The following is a 13,911-nucleotide window of genomic DNA, read 5'->3' on the forward strand; positions in this document are numbered from 1 at the left end:
GATGAGCCCCGTGCGGCCCTCGCCCGGTCTGGTAGACCAGGTCATCTCAACCTTCTCGTTCGATCCTAAACCTCTCGCCAAGCCCATAGAATCTCCATCGAGGGGAGGCCGTTAGGCCACCCGGGTCGGTCTCTGAAATGACCCAGGCATCTGCCGGTTTGTAGGTAAAGGAGTAGTGGAATGTCACAAGAGGGCTATACCGACCCCATCATGAATGATGGACCTGGATTCCACTCGATCATACCCGTTAGCGAACTCACCGAGCGACGTCGTTCGAGCCCGAGCGATTGGGACAGGCAACAAGACTCAGCCCCTCTGGTTGTGAGGAACCAAGGATGGGGTAACGCACACAACTCACATCGACCCCTATGAAGGCCCAACAGGGCTCGGGGGCTCAAGACAAGCGCCAAGGACTGCGACCCTAGACTCGCTAGGATCCATAACTTCGACTCGCCTGGTACCACAACGCGCACCGACGCCAGGATCCACGAGCACCGCCTCGTCCAATCTATAAACTAACCAACTAACTATGCTTCTGGCTGCGCTCCAAAAAAACCAAGGACCGCGACTCTGAACTCGCATCAACTCCGAACTCATGTCATCCGGCTACACTTCCGACTGCGCTCCAAAAAACCAGGGACCGCGACTCCGAACTCGCGTCGAAAACCAGGGACCGCGACTCCGAACTCACGTTGAAAACCAGGGACCGCGACTCCAAACTCGCGTGATCAGGATCCACGAGCACAGCCTAGTCGCCTCGTCTGATACCAAAAAACTAACTACCTCGGCCACCCATGCTACGCCGAGGCCAGGATCCATGACTTTGACCCGCCCGGTCCCACGGCACGCACCGACACCAGGACCCACGGTCTCGGTCTCGTCCGACCCCTAAATTAACTATTTCAAAACCATGGCACGCACCGATGCTAGGGTTTGTCCGAACTAACTCCCTCACCCGATCCCACGGCGCGCATCGACGCCAGGATCAGTGAGCTCTCTCACGCCTGAACTAACTCCCTCACCCGATTCCACGGCGCGCATCGACACCAAGATCTATGAGCTCTCTCACGCCCGAACTAACTTCCTCGCCCAATCCCACGGCATGCATCGATGCAGGGTCAGTGAGCTCTGTCTTGTCCAAAAACCTTGGCTAACTCCCTCGCTTGATCCCACGGCGTGCACCGACACCAGGATCCACAAGCTCCCTCTCACCCAATCTCTCAAAAAACAAACTAAAAATCACCTTGGCTACACAACGATGCCTCGGGCAACAAAATTCTGCCGACAAAATAGAAAACCTCCACATAGAAAACCCCCCAGGCGGTTCCACCCGAACCGCCCGAGGGCTCAGGGCCTACACCCACGGGTGCGCTCGTGCGCACCCGTCGGCAAGACAAAAATCCCCCGAACGATTCGACCCGAATCGCCCAAGGGCTTGGGGGCTCCTGTTGGGTTCATAAACCCGGGGTCCCTCGGGGACTGGATTCCACGCCAAGGCTCGGCCCAAGAGTCTAAGTACAACAGGCTAGAAGGATGGACCAGTCGTCGACCAGAAGGTCTAGACCAAAAGGAGCGGCGCCCGCTCGTCGACCCCTTTAGCCCACCACTCCGATCAGAGCACTCGCTTCGGCCTCTAGATGCCTCCGAACGCCCTCTCCGATCGGAAGGCCTGGCCCAAAGCGATACTTCCGACTCCGACCCCGTGTCCCTCCAATCGGGGCTCATGGGAACAGTGCTCACCGCTCTTCTCTGGCCGGCGCACTCAGAGCCGACTGGAGCCATCCGACCAGGGACGCCCGCTCGGTAGGAACCATGAGACGTGCAGAGAAATGCAAGGCAAGGCTCACAAGTCAAAACCACTATACTAGGGACCATACCCTACACTGAACAGTACTCTGCAGTCACCCTGACATAAATAGTGTTGTAGGCGCCGACATCTCCCTCTATAGTATTGTAGGCGCCGCTAAAAACTCCCATATGGTAAGACCCCCCACGTGCCTCTGAGCATCGATAGCGTTATGGGCACCGAGATTTACCGTACCGGGTGAACGTGGTGAGACTCCTCACATGCCTCTAGGCATCAAACAGTATTAGCAGGTACCAACGTCTACCGTCCCTGAAGAAGACAGCACGACCTCCTCCATGCATCTGGCATTCTACAGTAACATCAACAGTATTGTAGGCGCCTACCATTATCTTGTACCAACCGGTGTGGACAACAAGACTCGGTAGGCGTGCGCAACAAGGCTCGGTAAAATACGCACCCTTTCCCTCTCACTTGTAAAGCCGTCCCCTTCATCTATAAAATGGGGTGCGCTTCCTCCAACAAAGGAGACCAATTCTAGTTGGCTAGAGTTCCTTAGATCAATAGCTCACAACCATAGAACCGTCAGGTTCGGACCTCAAGCACCCGCTTGAACACTTAGCTCATAGTGAAGTTCCTGTCACTCTCGGCCCTTTCGACCAGAGCCGACCGGACCTCGTGTGCACCCCATCTTTCTCCTTCTTGTTTGCAACCTCACTGTAAACTTTGAGCACCTAGGCTCAGGAATAAAGTCACCGACCGACCCCGACTGGACATAGGGCACGTTGCCTAAACCAATATAAATCTTGTGTTATTGAGTGCTAGGCCACCTCCGATCACAATGTACAACAAAACTACAAATATTCACTAGTTGGTCACTTTCTGCACCGACAGCAATTGTCCCCTATATTTTTTTAAAACCTAAACTTTCTTATTGTACTATCAAACTTCAAATACCACTGTCTTGACGCTTGTTTTAATCCATAAATGGATTTCTTCAGGTGGCATCCCATACGTTCTTTTCCTTCCACAACAAAACCTTTCGGTTGTGCCATGTAAATATTTTTCTCTAGATCCCCGTTTAGGAACGTCGTCTTTACATCCATCTGATGTAATTCTAAATCGTAATGTGCTACAAACACCATTATGATTCTAAAAGAATCCTTACATGAGACTGGAGAAAATGTCTCATTATAATCTATACCTTCTCTTTGCGTGAAGCCTTTCGCCACAAGTCACGCTTTGAATCTTTCTATATTCCCTTTGGAGTTATGTTTGGTTTTGTAGACCCATTTACAGCCTACTATCTTGGTTCCTTTAGGAATTGTTTCTAAGTCCCAAACACCATTGGTTTTCATTGATTTCATTTCATCTTCCATGGCTTCAAGCCACTTTGATGAGTGAGCGCTTCTCATGGCTTCATCAAATGAGGTGTGTCGACAGAATATCGTCGGTAGACCACCAAGGGGTATCCCACGATGTTAGATTGATCGATGGAGGTGCACGTGATCAGGAACCAGATGGTGACACAAGGCACAGAGACAGCGATTTAGACAGGTTCGGGCCGTCTGATCGACGTAATACCCTATGTCCTGTGTCTTTGGTATTTTGTATTGATCTAGACGACCAAGTAGCTTGATATAGCCTATCAGCTAGGGGACCCCTACCTCTCCTTATATAGTCTGGAGGGACAGGGTTACAAGTAAAGTATCATATTTGGTACTATACAATGTCTTGCGGTGCACATCGAGTAGTGCCATGCACGCTTTGATCTTATGGGCTGGGCCACCTCTGATGGTGCGGCCCATGTCTTGGGGGCCATACCCCCACAGCTAGTCCCTGAGCCTGACAGTAGGTGACGCAGTCATGTGGTGCCATGGTCATAAAGTAGAAGACTAGCCGAGCAGGCAGCCAGTCCCCGAGCATAGCCTCGAGATGAGAACAAGCACATTCACCGCAAGGTGAAGTGTGCCCACTTAGTCCCTGAGCCTACTAGAAGATGAAGAATGAATCTTGTAGCAGGGTCAAAGAAGTCTAAAAGCATGCTAACGTCATCTGACATGCGCGTATCAAGACCCCAGACGTGCTGCCTAAGATTAGCACCCTGATCCGAACAGCATGGAGCAGCTTGATAGCACATCGATGAGATGTAGCAAGATTCGACCACCAAGGGAGCACCGAGGAGTCCCCGATGTCGCTGGCGATGACCGAGCATCGAGGAGTGAGGAGTCCCCAGCATCACTGGCGATGACCGAGAGCATCGCTGGTGATGTCCGAGCATCGAGGAGCGAGGAGTCCCCAGCATCGCTGGCGATGTCCTAGCACCGAGGAGTGAGGAGTTCCCGGCGTAGGTGGCGATGACCGAGCACCGAGGAGCGAGGAGTCCTCGGCGTCGCTGGCGATGACCGAGCACCGAGGAGTGAGGAGCGAGGAGTCCCCGGCGTAGGCGGCGATGACCGAGCACCGAGGAGCGAGGAGTCCCCAGCGTCGCTGGCGATGACCGAGCATCGAGGAGTCCCTGGCGTAGGCGGCGATGTCCGAGCACCGAGGAGCGAGGAATCCCTGGCGTCACTGGCGATGACCAAGCATCGAGGAGCGAGGAGTCCCTGGCGTAGGTGGCGAAGACCGAGCATCGAGGAGCGAGGAGTGCCCGGTGTCGCTGGCGATGATCGAGCACCGAGGAGCAAGGAGTCCCTAACGTAGGCGGTGATGTTAGAGCACTGAGGAGCGAGGAGCGAGGAGTCCCCGGCGTAGGCGGCGATGACTGAGCACCGAGGAGCGAGGAGTCATCGGTGTCGCTGGCGATGACCGAGAACCGAGGAGTGAGGAACGAGGAGACCCCGGTGTAGGCAGCGATGAACGAGCACCGAGGAGCGAGGAGTCCCGGCGTAGGCGGCAATGACCGAGCACTGAGGAGCGAGGAGTCCCCGATGTCGCTGGCGATGACCGAGCACCGAGGAGTCCCCAGCGTAGGCGACGATGTCCGAGCACCGAGGAGTGAGGAGCGAGGAGTCCCTAGCATAGGCGGCGATGACCGAGCACCGAGGATCAAGAAGCGATTCCCCAGCATAGGTGGCGATGACCGAGCACCAAGAAGCGAGGAGTCCCCGGCATCGCTGGCAATGACAGAGCACCGAGGAGCGAGGAGTCCCCAGCATCGCTGGCGATGACCGAGCACTGAGGAGTCCCCGGCGTAGGCGGCGATGTTCGAGCACCGAGGAGTCCTCGGCATAGGCGGTGAGGTCCAAGCATCGACGTAGCTAACGACGTCCGTGCGGTGAAGTATGCCCACTTAGTCCTCGAGCACGAAGAATCCAAGCACTGAGGAGTAACCGGCGTAGCTGGCGAAGAAGCACGAGCGACGAACAGTCTGGTCAACTAGTCGGCGGCAAAGTGAGCATTGAGTAGAAGCGACCGATGAACAGTCTGATCAACTGGTCGGTGATGGAGTCCATGAACCAAGTGGTCCGACTAGTTGATCGATGGAGAAGCCCAAGCACCAGGTGATCCAATCACCTGGACGACGATCCTGCAATACAAATAAATAGAACGGGTAGTACATGATGCAGAAATAAATAAACTCTAGAGAAAAATTAGCAATGGTGATGAAACGGCGTATACAGTTCGGCGATCAGTTGGCGTGAAAATATATTTATGTTTAATATAAACCGCCTGAACAGTTAGTGTGTAGCTGAGTCTCCAGCCCTAGCTAGCCCATAGTCCATAACGTCGAGCGCGGAGCTCATGCACGTGTAGGAGGAACAGGCGTGACCAAGGAGCCGCTGCTGACCACCCATAACGCAGAGCGCAGAGCCCGTAGCACATGTAGGGAGGAGCCGGAGACAGGGCCATCTCTGGAGGCATCCGAGCATCAATAGGACTGTTTGGGGGTTCGAAAAATCATTTGGAGAGCAAACATGGAGAAAACAGTTCAGAGAAACATTGCGGTGATATATGGAGACTGGAGAATATTTAGAAGAATATTAAAGCGTGACTTAGCTTTAGACGAAGTGTCTGGTCGATGACATATGGCGTTATCTGGTTGGCGTTGACGGCGAACACCTAGCAGGTGGTGAGTTGTTGGTGAAGGCGACCTCGGAGGTGGTTCCAAGATTGGATCTACTGTCGCAGGGGCTGGCGTAGCCAGCGATGAATTGTCGTCGTCGTCGTGGACCGACATGTATTTCCATGAGATTGATGACGAGAACGTGCTGTTGATTTGAGGTCCATCTGGCTCGCCATGGATCAAGCACACACCCCTACCTAGCGCGCCAACTGTCGATAGAATATCGTCGGCAGTCCACCAAGGGGTATCCCACGATGGTAGATTGATCGGTGGAGGTGCACGTGATCAGGAACCGGATGGTGACACAAGGCGCAGAGACAACGATTTAGACAGGTTTGGGCCGTCTGATCGACGTAATACCCTACGTCCCGTGTCTTTGGTATATTGTATTGATCTGGACGACCAAGTAGCTTGATGTAGCCTATCCTCTAGGAGACCCCTACCTCTCCTTATATAGTCTAGAGGGACAGGGTTACAAGTAAAGTATCCTATTTGGTACTATACAATGTCTTGTGGTGCATGCCGAGCAGCGCCGTGCATGCCTTGATCTTGTGGGCTAGGCCACCTCCAATGGTGCGGCCCATGTCTTGGGGGCCATACCCCCACAAGGTGGGATCACCCTCCATTTGAAATCCCTCACATTCATAAACTTCATAATCTTCAGGAATGGCTGATCTCCTGACTCTTTGAGACCTTCTAGAGGCCTCGTTAGATGATGCTTGTTCTATATGAGGTTGTTGTTGCTCTTCCTCATGTGTGACAATGGGTTCTATGGGATCCTGAACGACAGGTTCCTCATGTTCATTTATTGTTGTAACAGGAGAACAAACAACATGTGTTGTTACTACAGTGTCTTGCACTGTTGGTACAGCAACAACAGGTAGCGTGAATAATGGTTCCTAAACCATCGGAGTGGGCACGTATACCCGCTTCTCTTAAAAATTAATTTCTCACGCTACCATGCTCCCTCTGATCATATTATCCTCCAAGAACACATCATGTCTTGTTTCTACAAACTTCATTTGTCTGTCAGGACAATAGAAGCGGTAACCTTTTGACTTTTCTGGATAGCCAATGAAATGGCAACTGACTGTCTTGGAGTCTAGCTTCCCTATGTTTGGGTTAAAGACTTTTGCCTCAGCTGGACAACCCCACACACGTAAATAGTTAAGTGAGGGTTCCTTTCCTATCCACAACTCATACGGTGTTTTGGGCACCGACTTGCTTGGCACTCGATTAAGAATATGAATGGTGGTTTTTAACGCCTCCATCCATAAACTTATCGGTAGGGTAGAGTAACTTATCATGTTTCTCACCATATCCATTAAGGTATGGTTGCGCCTTTCAGCTACTCCATTCTACTTAGGCTCGTCTGGTGTAGAATACTGGGCAACTATGCCATTTTCCTATAAAAACCTTACAAAGGGTCTAGGAACTTAGCCATATGGAGCGTGTCGACCGTAGTATTCTCCCCCATGGTCGGACATTACTACCTTAATCTTTAAGTTGTGCTGATTTTTTACTTTAGCCTTGAATATCTTAAATTTATCCAATGCTTCCGATCTTTCCTTAATTGGATAAATATAGTCAAAATGAGAATAATCATCTGTGAATATTATAAATGAATCATAATCATCCACACTCTTCACAGGAAAAGGATCATAGATGTCTGTGTGAATTATATCTAAAATTCCTACAATTTGTTTGGCATCTTTCTTTATTTTCTTAACGTATTTTTCTTTTATGCAATCAATGCATTGTTCTAAATCTGAAAATTCTAAAGGCAGAAGAATTGATTTCTTAATCAATCGCTCTATTTTCTCCCTCAAAATATGGCCTAAACGACGGTGCCATAATTTCAAAGATACATCATACACTCTCTTCTGCTTACTTGTTGTATTCATAGACAAGGAAGCATTCTCACTCTCAGTGCTCGCATCATTCATATTCTTAGAAAGTGAGAATAAATAAAGCTTGTCTTATCAGAAGGCAAGACCAACACACTTATTATTAATCACAATCCAACATTTGCCATTACCAAAATGGCAATCATATCCATCGTCATCTAATCTTGAAACACTTATCAAGTTTCTATGCAAAGAGGGTAGATAAAGAATATTTGAAAGCTGAAGTCTAAAACCATCATCTAATTCTAGAGAAAGATCTCCAATGGCTTCAGCTTCAACTTCAACTCCAATTGCAACTTTAATTCTTCTTTCTCCTCTTTGTAGGGTCCTCCTCGTATGGAATCCCTGTAATGAATTTGCAACATGAACAATTGCTCCTGAATTAATCCACCAAGTAGATTTTGCATAACTTAAAAACAAGGATTCATCTATGAATGTAATGATATCCTCACCTCTCTTTAGAAGGCTCTTTAGGAAGTCTAAACAGTCCCTCTGGTAATGTCCATGCTTCTTGCACTATTTGCACTGATCTTTTTCAACTTGGGCATTGTTGTTCTTCTGATGGTGCTCAGTCTGAGGGGTTTCCCATGAGGTTTGGTATTCTTATTGAAATTCTTCTTCTTGTTGTCCTTCACAAGGTTAGTAGAGTCACCCTGTGAGCTTTTCAGCCTCTCCTCTTCTTGAACACACATTGCAATGAGCTTCTCTATATCCCATTTATCGAGCTGCATGTTATAATTCACAACAAAAGTTTCATATTCTTTGGTCAAGGAAGCAAAAACCAAATGAATCAGGAACTCATCCTTGAGCCCCAAATCCATTGACTTTAGCTTTGAAGCCATGTTGCTCATCTTCAATATGTGCTCTCTGATACCGCCACTAGTGTATTTCTCATTGAATAATTTCTTGATCAAAGTACTGGCATAAGCCTTTGAAGAGCAAGTGAAATGACTCTCCACTTTATTAAGATACTCTGTGGCAGCATCATAATCTGGGATAGATCCCCTTATAGCATATGAAATTATGGACTTAGCCACCATCAAGCACTTGCGGTTTGAAATGTCCCATTTCTTATGTTCGAGATCATATTTCATCCGCACTTCTGCATGATTTCGCTGTCGAGCAGTGAAATCAGCATCAGTCTCATTTTCTTCCCTTACCGGGTCCACTGGCTCAGTAAAACATGGGGAGGTAAGCGCTAGGTCATTTTCAGACAGCGTAAGTGCTAGTTCATACTTCTCTCGCCATACCCTATAGTTGCCCTCTTTAAGAGGTGGTATTTGCGAGATAAATGTCATTGTGTTGAGTCCTGAAAAACACCGTCAGAGATAGTGAGAAAATATGACATAATAATTGCATGCTTTAATTTAACGTTGGTCAAAATTAAAACATACAACATTCTTATACACTAATTCTACATCACCGTTGGGCAGAAATAGAATTAATGTATAGAAAACTTATGAATAAACATTATAATATTGTTATTATCAACGTTGATCAGAAAAATAACAACATCATAATTTACTAAATAAAATTTAACTGCTCTTCAAATTAAATTCTCTCGTTGATTCGAATTTAATTAGAAGATAATAAACTTTAACCTTTGCAGCGGAAACATGAAAAATTTGTTAGCTACTTTTCAGAAGCATTTTACTGTACTCATATACTCTCTGAAAAAAATTATCCCGTTGGTTCAAATTTTGACAGAGATTTAAACTAGACAAAAAAATCATCAAAAGTTGCTTCTGAAAATAAATAAAACAATAACATATTTTCTACTGTTCATTTGGTCTAGCCCGTTAAAATAGTGCTCGGCCCAGCGGCAAAATGCCTCCCGCGCTCGCGGCTCAGCAGCGGCCCAACACAGCGCGTGCCCGGTCCCCCACGCCCAGGGTGCAACCTGGGCTTGGGCCGGGAATCTTTGATCCCGCCTGGGCCTCTTTTGGCCTGATGCGGTCTGAACCGTTGATCTTCATCCGACGGTCATCCGCGCGTTTTGCGAGATCAAAAACTGGCGTCCGTGGCCTCATCCGAAACCCTAGTTCATTCTTCACTTCATTTTCTCTCTCTCTCTCTTCTACACGGCGCCGGCTCTCCCTTCCACTCTCACCTCGAACCGGATGGCCGGAGAGAAGCATGGTGGCGCCGCCATGGCGGCCTTCGCCGGTGCATGCGTGCGGCTGGATCTGCGCGGCGCCATTGAGCGGCACCGTGGTGGTGCTCTTTGCGCCCCCACACGCGCTGTGATGGAGTTGCCCTAAACCCTAGATCCCTCCAACGCCACCGCAGGTCCCCTCATCGGAGCACGCGCTCCTTAGTGGGTGAGCGCGCCACCGTCGAGCGGTCCTGTGACGGTGTCCTCGGCCGAGGCTCGCGCGCACGACGATGAGCGTGGCTCGGCTTCTCCCCGCGTGTCGGTGAGGCAGCGGCGGGCGCATCTTCCCGCGCATGGGGGTGGCGATGGTGGCGAGAAACCGGGTAGGTCTTCCCCTTCTCCGTCCATCCATCTAGGGTTAGGGTTAGGGTTTTGGGTGGGGTTTCCATCCGATTCGAATTGAGTCCCCTCCTTCTGTTTTCTTCATGATTTCTACCACAAAGATTAGATCTACATTTAGACCAGGCTTTGATACCATTGATAGATACATAGGATTGGCTAGGTGTAGATCAGCCAGGTCTAACTGACATTTGGGATAAATAGTGAACCATAGAACATATACTAGTAATGGGAAAACAGAGAGAGATAGAGAGAGGGGTGTGGAGACGTAAACCATCGGCCGCCTTCGACGAAGACGAGCTGGCCATCGCTGGTGCACGGTGGAGATGCGGTGGTGACTCGGTGAAGGTGAAGGCGCAGTCGCAGTGTGGCGGTGCAGAGGCGGGGTGAAGCCGGTGGCGGTGCTTCCCGTCGCTTGCTCTTTGCGCCCCCACACGCGCTGCGGTGGAGTTGCCCTAAACCCTAGATCCCTCTGGTGCTGCCGTGGGTCCCCTCGTCGGAGCGCACGCTCCCTAGTGGGTGAGCGCGCTGCCGTCGAGCGGTCCTGTGACGGTGTCCTCAGCCGGGGCTCGTGCGCACGGCGACAAGCGCGCCTCGGCTTCTCCCCGCGTGTCGGCGAGGCAGCGCGCGGGCGCATCTTCCCGCACATGGCAGTGGCGACGGCGGCGAGAAATCGGGTAGGTCTTCCCCCTTCTCCGTCCATCCATCTAGGGTTAGGGTTTTAGGTGGGGTTTCAATCCGATTCGAATCGAGTCCCCTCCTTCTGTTTTCTTCGTGATTTCTACCACAAAGACTAGATCTACATCTAGACCAGGCTTTGATACCATTGATAGATACATAGGATCGGCTAGGTGTAGATCAGCCGCGTTTAACTGACATTTGGGATAAATAGTAAACCATAGAACATATACTAGTAATGGGAAAACAGAGAGAGATAGAGAGAGGGGTGCGGAGACGCAAACCATCGGCCGCCTTCGACGAAGACGAGCTGGCCATCGCTGGTGTGCGGTGGAGGTGCGGTGGTTACTCGGTGAAGGCGTAGTCGCAGGGCGGCGGTGCAGAGGCAGGGGTGAAGCCGGTGGCGGTGCTTCCCGTCGTTTGCTCTTTGCGCCCCCACACGCGCTGCGGTGGAGTTGCCCTAAACCCTAGATCCCTCCGGCACCGCTACGGGTCCCCTCGCCAGAGCGTGCGCTCCCCAGTGGGTGAGCGCGCCGCCGTCGAGCGGTCCTATGACGGTGTCCTCGGTCGGGGCTCGCGCGCACGACGACGAGCGCGGCTCGGCTTCCCCCCGCGTGTCGGCGAGGCAGCGGCGGGCGCATCTTCCCGCGCACGGCGGTGGCGATGGCGGCGCGAAACCGGGTAGGTCTTCCCCCTTCTCCGTCCATCCATCTAGGGCTAGGGTTAGGGTTTCGGGTGGGGTTTCAATCCGATTCGAATGAGTCCCCTCCTTATGTTTTCTTCGTGATTTCTACCACAAAGACTAGATCTACATCCAGACCAGGCTTTGATACTATTGATAGATACATAGGATCAGCTAGGTGTAGATCAGTCGGGTCTAACTGACATTTGGGATAAATAGTGAACCTTAGAACATATACTAGTAATGGGAAAACAGAGATAGAGAGAGGGGTGTGGAGACGCAAACCATCGGTCGCCTTCGACGAAGACGAGCTGGCCATCACTGGTGCGCGGTGGAGGTGCGGTGGTGACTCAGTGAAGGCACAGTCGCAGGGCTGCGGTGCAGAGGCGGGGTGAAGCCGATGGCGGTGCTTCCCGTCGCTCGCAGCGTCCCCTCTCTAGATCGGTTAGGGTTTAGAATGTAGATGGGGTGTCTGGTGGCTCAGGTGAACCTCGTGCCTTGTGCCCCGACCTCCACCTTTCTTTTTACGGCGCTGTGCGACATGAGGGGTCATCAACCATAGTTAGGGTTGGGCGCCCTGATCAGGGTGCGGATCAAGACCCAATTGACCATTGGGCCAACTCGTAGGATCAATCTAACAGCTGTCACTTGGAACACCTACATCGCTGCACACTCCCAGCGTGGTGCCCACACGGAAGCTCTCAAGCTTTTCAAGGACATGGTGGATGCAAGCGTTTGCCCTGACAACTTCACGTTCGCCAGCGCGCTAGCTGCTTGTGGGGAGCTCTCTCTGTTCCGGCATGGCAGTGAAGTTCATGGCCACCTCATCAGAAGCAGGGATGATGTTGATGTCGCTGCGAGCAATGCGATCATGAGCATGTACGCAAGGTGTGGTCAGATGGTGTTTGCGGCTCGCGTGTTTGATCGATCGCCAGATCACAACTTGCTTTCTTGGAACACACTGATCTCTGGGTTCAGCAAACAAGGCCATGCCACGGAAGCCATCAACGCCTTTGATCGGATGAAGGAAACTGGGATGGCTCCGGACTCGATCACATTCACTGGCCTTCTAGCTGTGCAACCATGCCGGACTGGTCAGCCCAGGCATGGAGTATTTCTACTCCATGGGCCAAACACACGGCGTCTCACCGAGAGCTGAGGGACATGTCCAGGCATCGGCGTTCCGCGACGACCCCGTAGTCCTGGGCAGCCTGCTCTCCGCCTGCAGGGTCCATGGAGACACGGACGTCGACGGGAGGGTTGCCGAGAGATTGCTGGCGCTTGGTCCGGCGACAAGCTCGCCGTACGTGCTGCTGTCGCACCTGTACGCGTCGGGCGGGAGGTGGGATGGTGTTGCCGAGGCTTGGCGGATGCTCGAGGACGGCGCGGCAAAGAAGAAAGACGCCGGATGTAGCGCGGTTGGTTTCAGATAAGTGATGATGGTGCCCTGCCCCCGTGTTGGACAATCGGAGAAGCTGAGCACTGAAGCGTTTCATGCGTTCTGCTGATTGCTGAAGAGCTATCTCCTGTTGCTGATGCCGGCAGCTGGCAGGGATGTGACGGCCACGGACGACCGATTGCGCGAAGCTAACGGCCCGTGGCAAGACAATCGTGTTGGCGCTGGCCGATGCCCCGCCCCGGTCTCCGGCTCTGGAGGTTCTGGTGCATTCAGACAGACAGAGGCTTTTGACCGTGAACCGTTTTTGGCCCCTAATTGCTATCCACTCCAGACCTCCAGTACTCCACTCTCCACCAAGCCGGCGGACCGAACGCAATCAGGACGGTCTCGGTGCTAGAAGGGGAACCTCTGGAACACCGTTGGGACATTGGTTGTTCACAAGTACACTTTGGTTTTTAGGAGCAAACATATGCCATATCTTGTTGCGCAGTCACCTATACAACTTGTAGTCTTGTAGTTTGGAGATCGATGTGTACAATGATCGTGTTAATTATTGTAATACATTTTAAAATCAAACTTTGTATTGTGACTAGACACTCATCGTACTAAACGTGATCTTGTGTTGAATTGGATTGCGCTGGTTTTGAATCGAAAACGTGACCTCATGTTAGGTATGGATTTGAAAAATGTGGAAAACAAGAGAGATGTGGGAGAGTATCAAAGGAATAAGTTGGTTGGCTTTCATTGCGGCGATCTCAATCTTCTTCTTTTGGTCTGTTCTACAGCCAGGTCCCACATCTTCAACACGTTGTTATGATGGTGAAGGATTGTAAGCCTGCGTCCTTTGAAAGTTTTCTCCCGCCGATGTTCTTTTAGTGTGT

At 51.2% G+C, this 13,911-nt stretch overlaps 1 protein-coding gene across 1 annotated transcript; it reads right to left on the reverse strand.

The window, feature by feature from the left end:
* Window positions 1-8,256: 8,256 nt before the first annotated feature.
* On the reverse strand, window positions 8,257-9,075 carry LOC136465773 (uncharacterized). Its single transcript, XM_066464380.1, has one exon. The coding sequence runs from the start codon at window positions 9,073-9,075 to the stop codon at window positions 8,257-8,259; it is 819 nt and encodes a 272-aa protein (XP_066320477.1).
* Window positions 9,076-13,911: the final 4,836 nt, after the last annotated feature.

Source organism: Miscanthus floridulus, chromosome 7 (genome assembly GCF_019320115.1).
Source record: "Miscanthus floridulus cultivar M001 chromosome 7, ASM1932011v1, whole genome shotgun sequence".
Taxonomy (NCBI): Eukaryota; Viridiplantae; Streptophyta; class Magnoliopsida; order Poales; family Poaceae; genus Miscanthus; species Miscanthus floridulus.

Bases quoted from the DNA above. Each gene is read 5' to 3' on its own strand.
- LOC136465773 (XM_066464380.1), bottom strand. From the start codon at position 9,075: ATGACATTTATCTCGCAAATACCACCTCTTAAAGAGGGCAACTATAGG.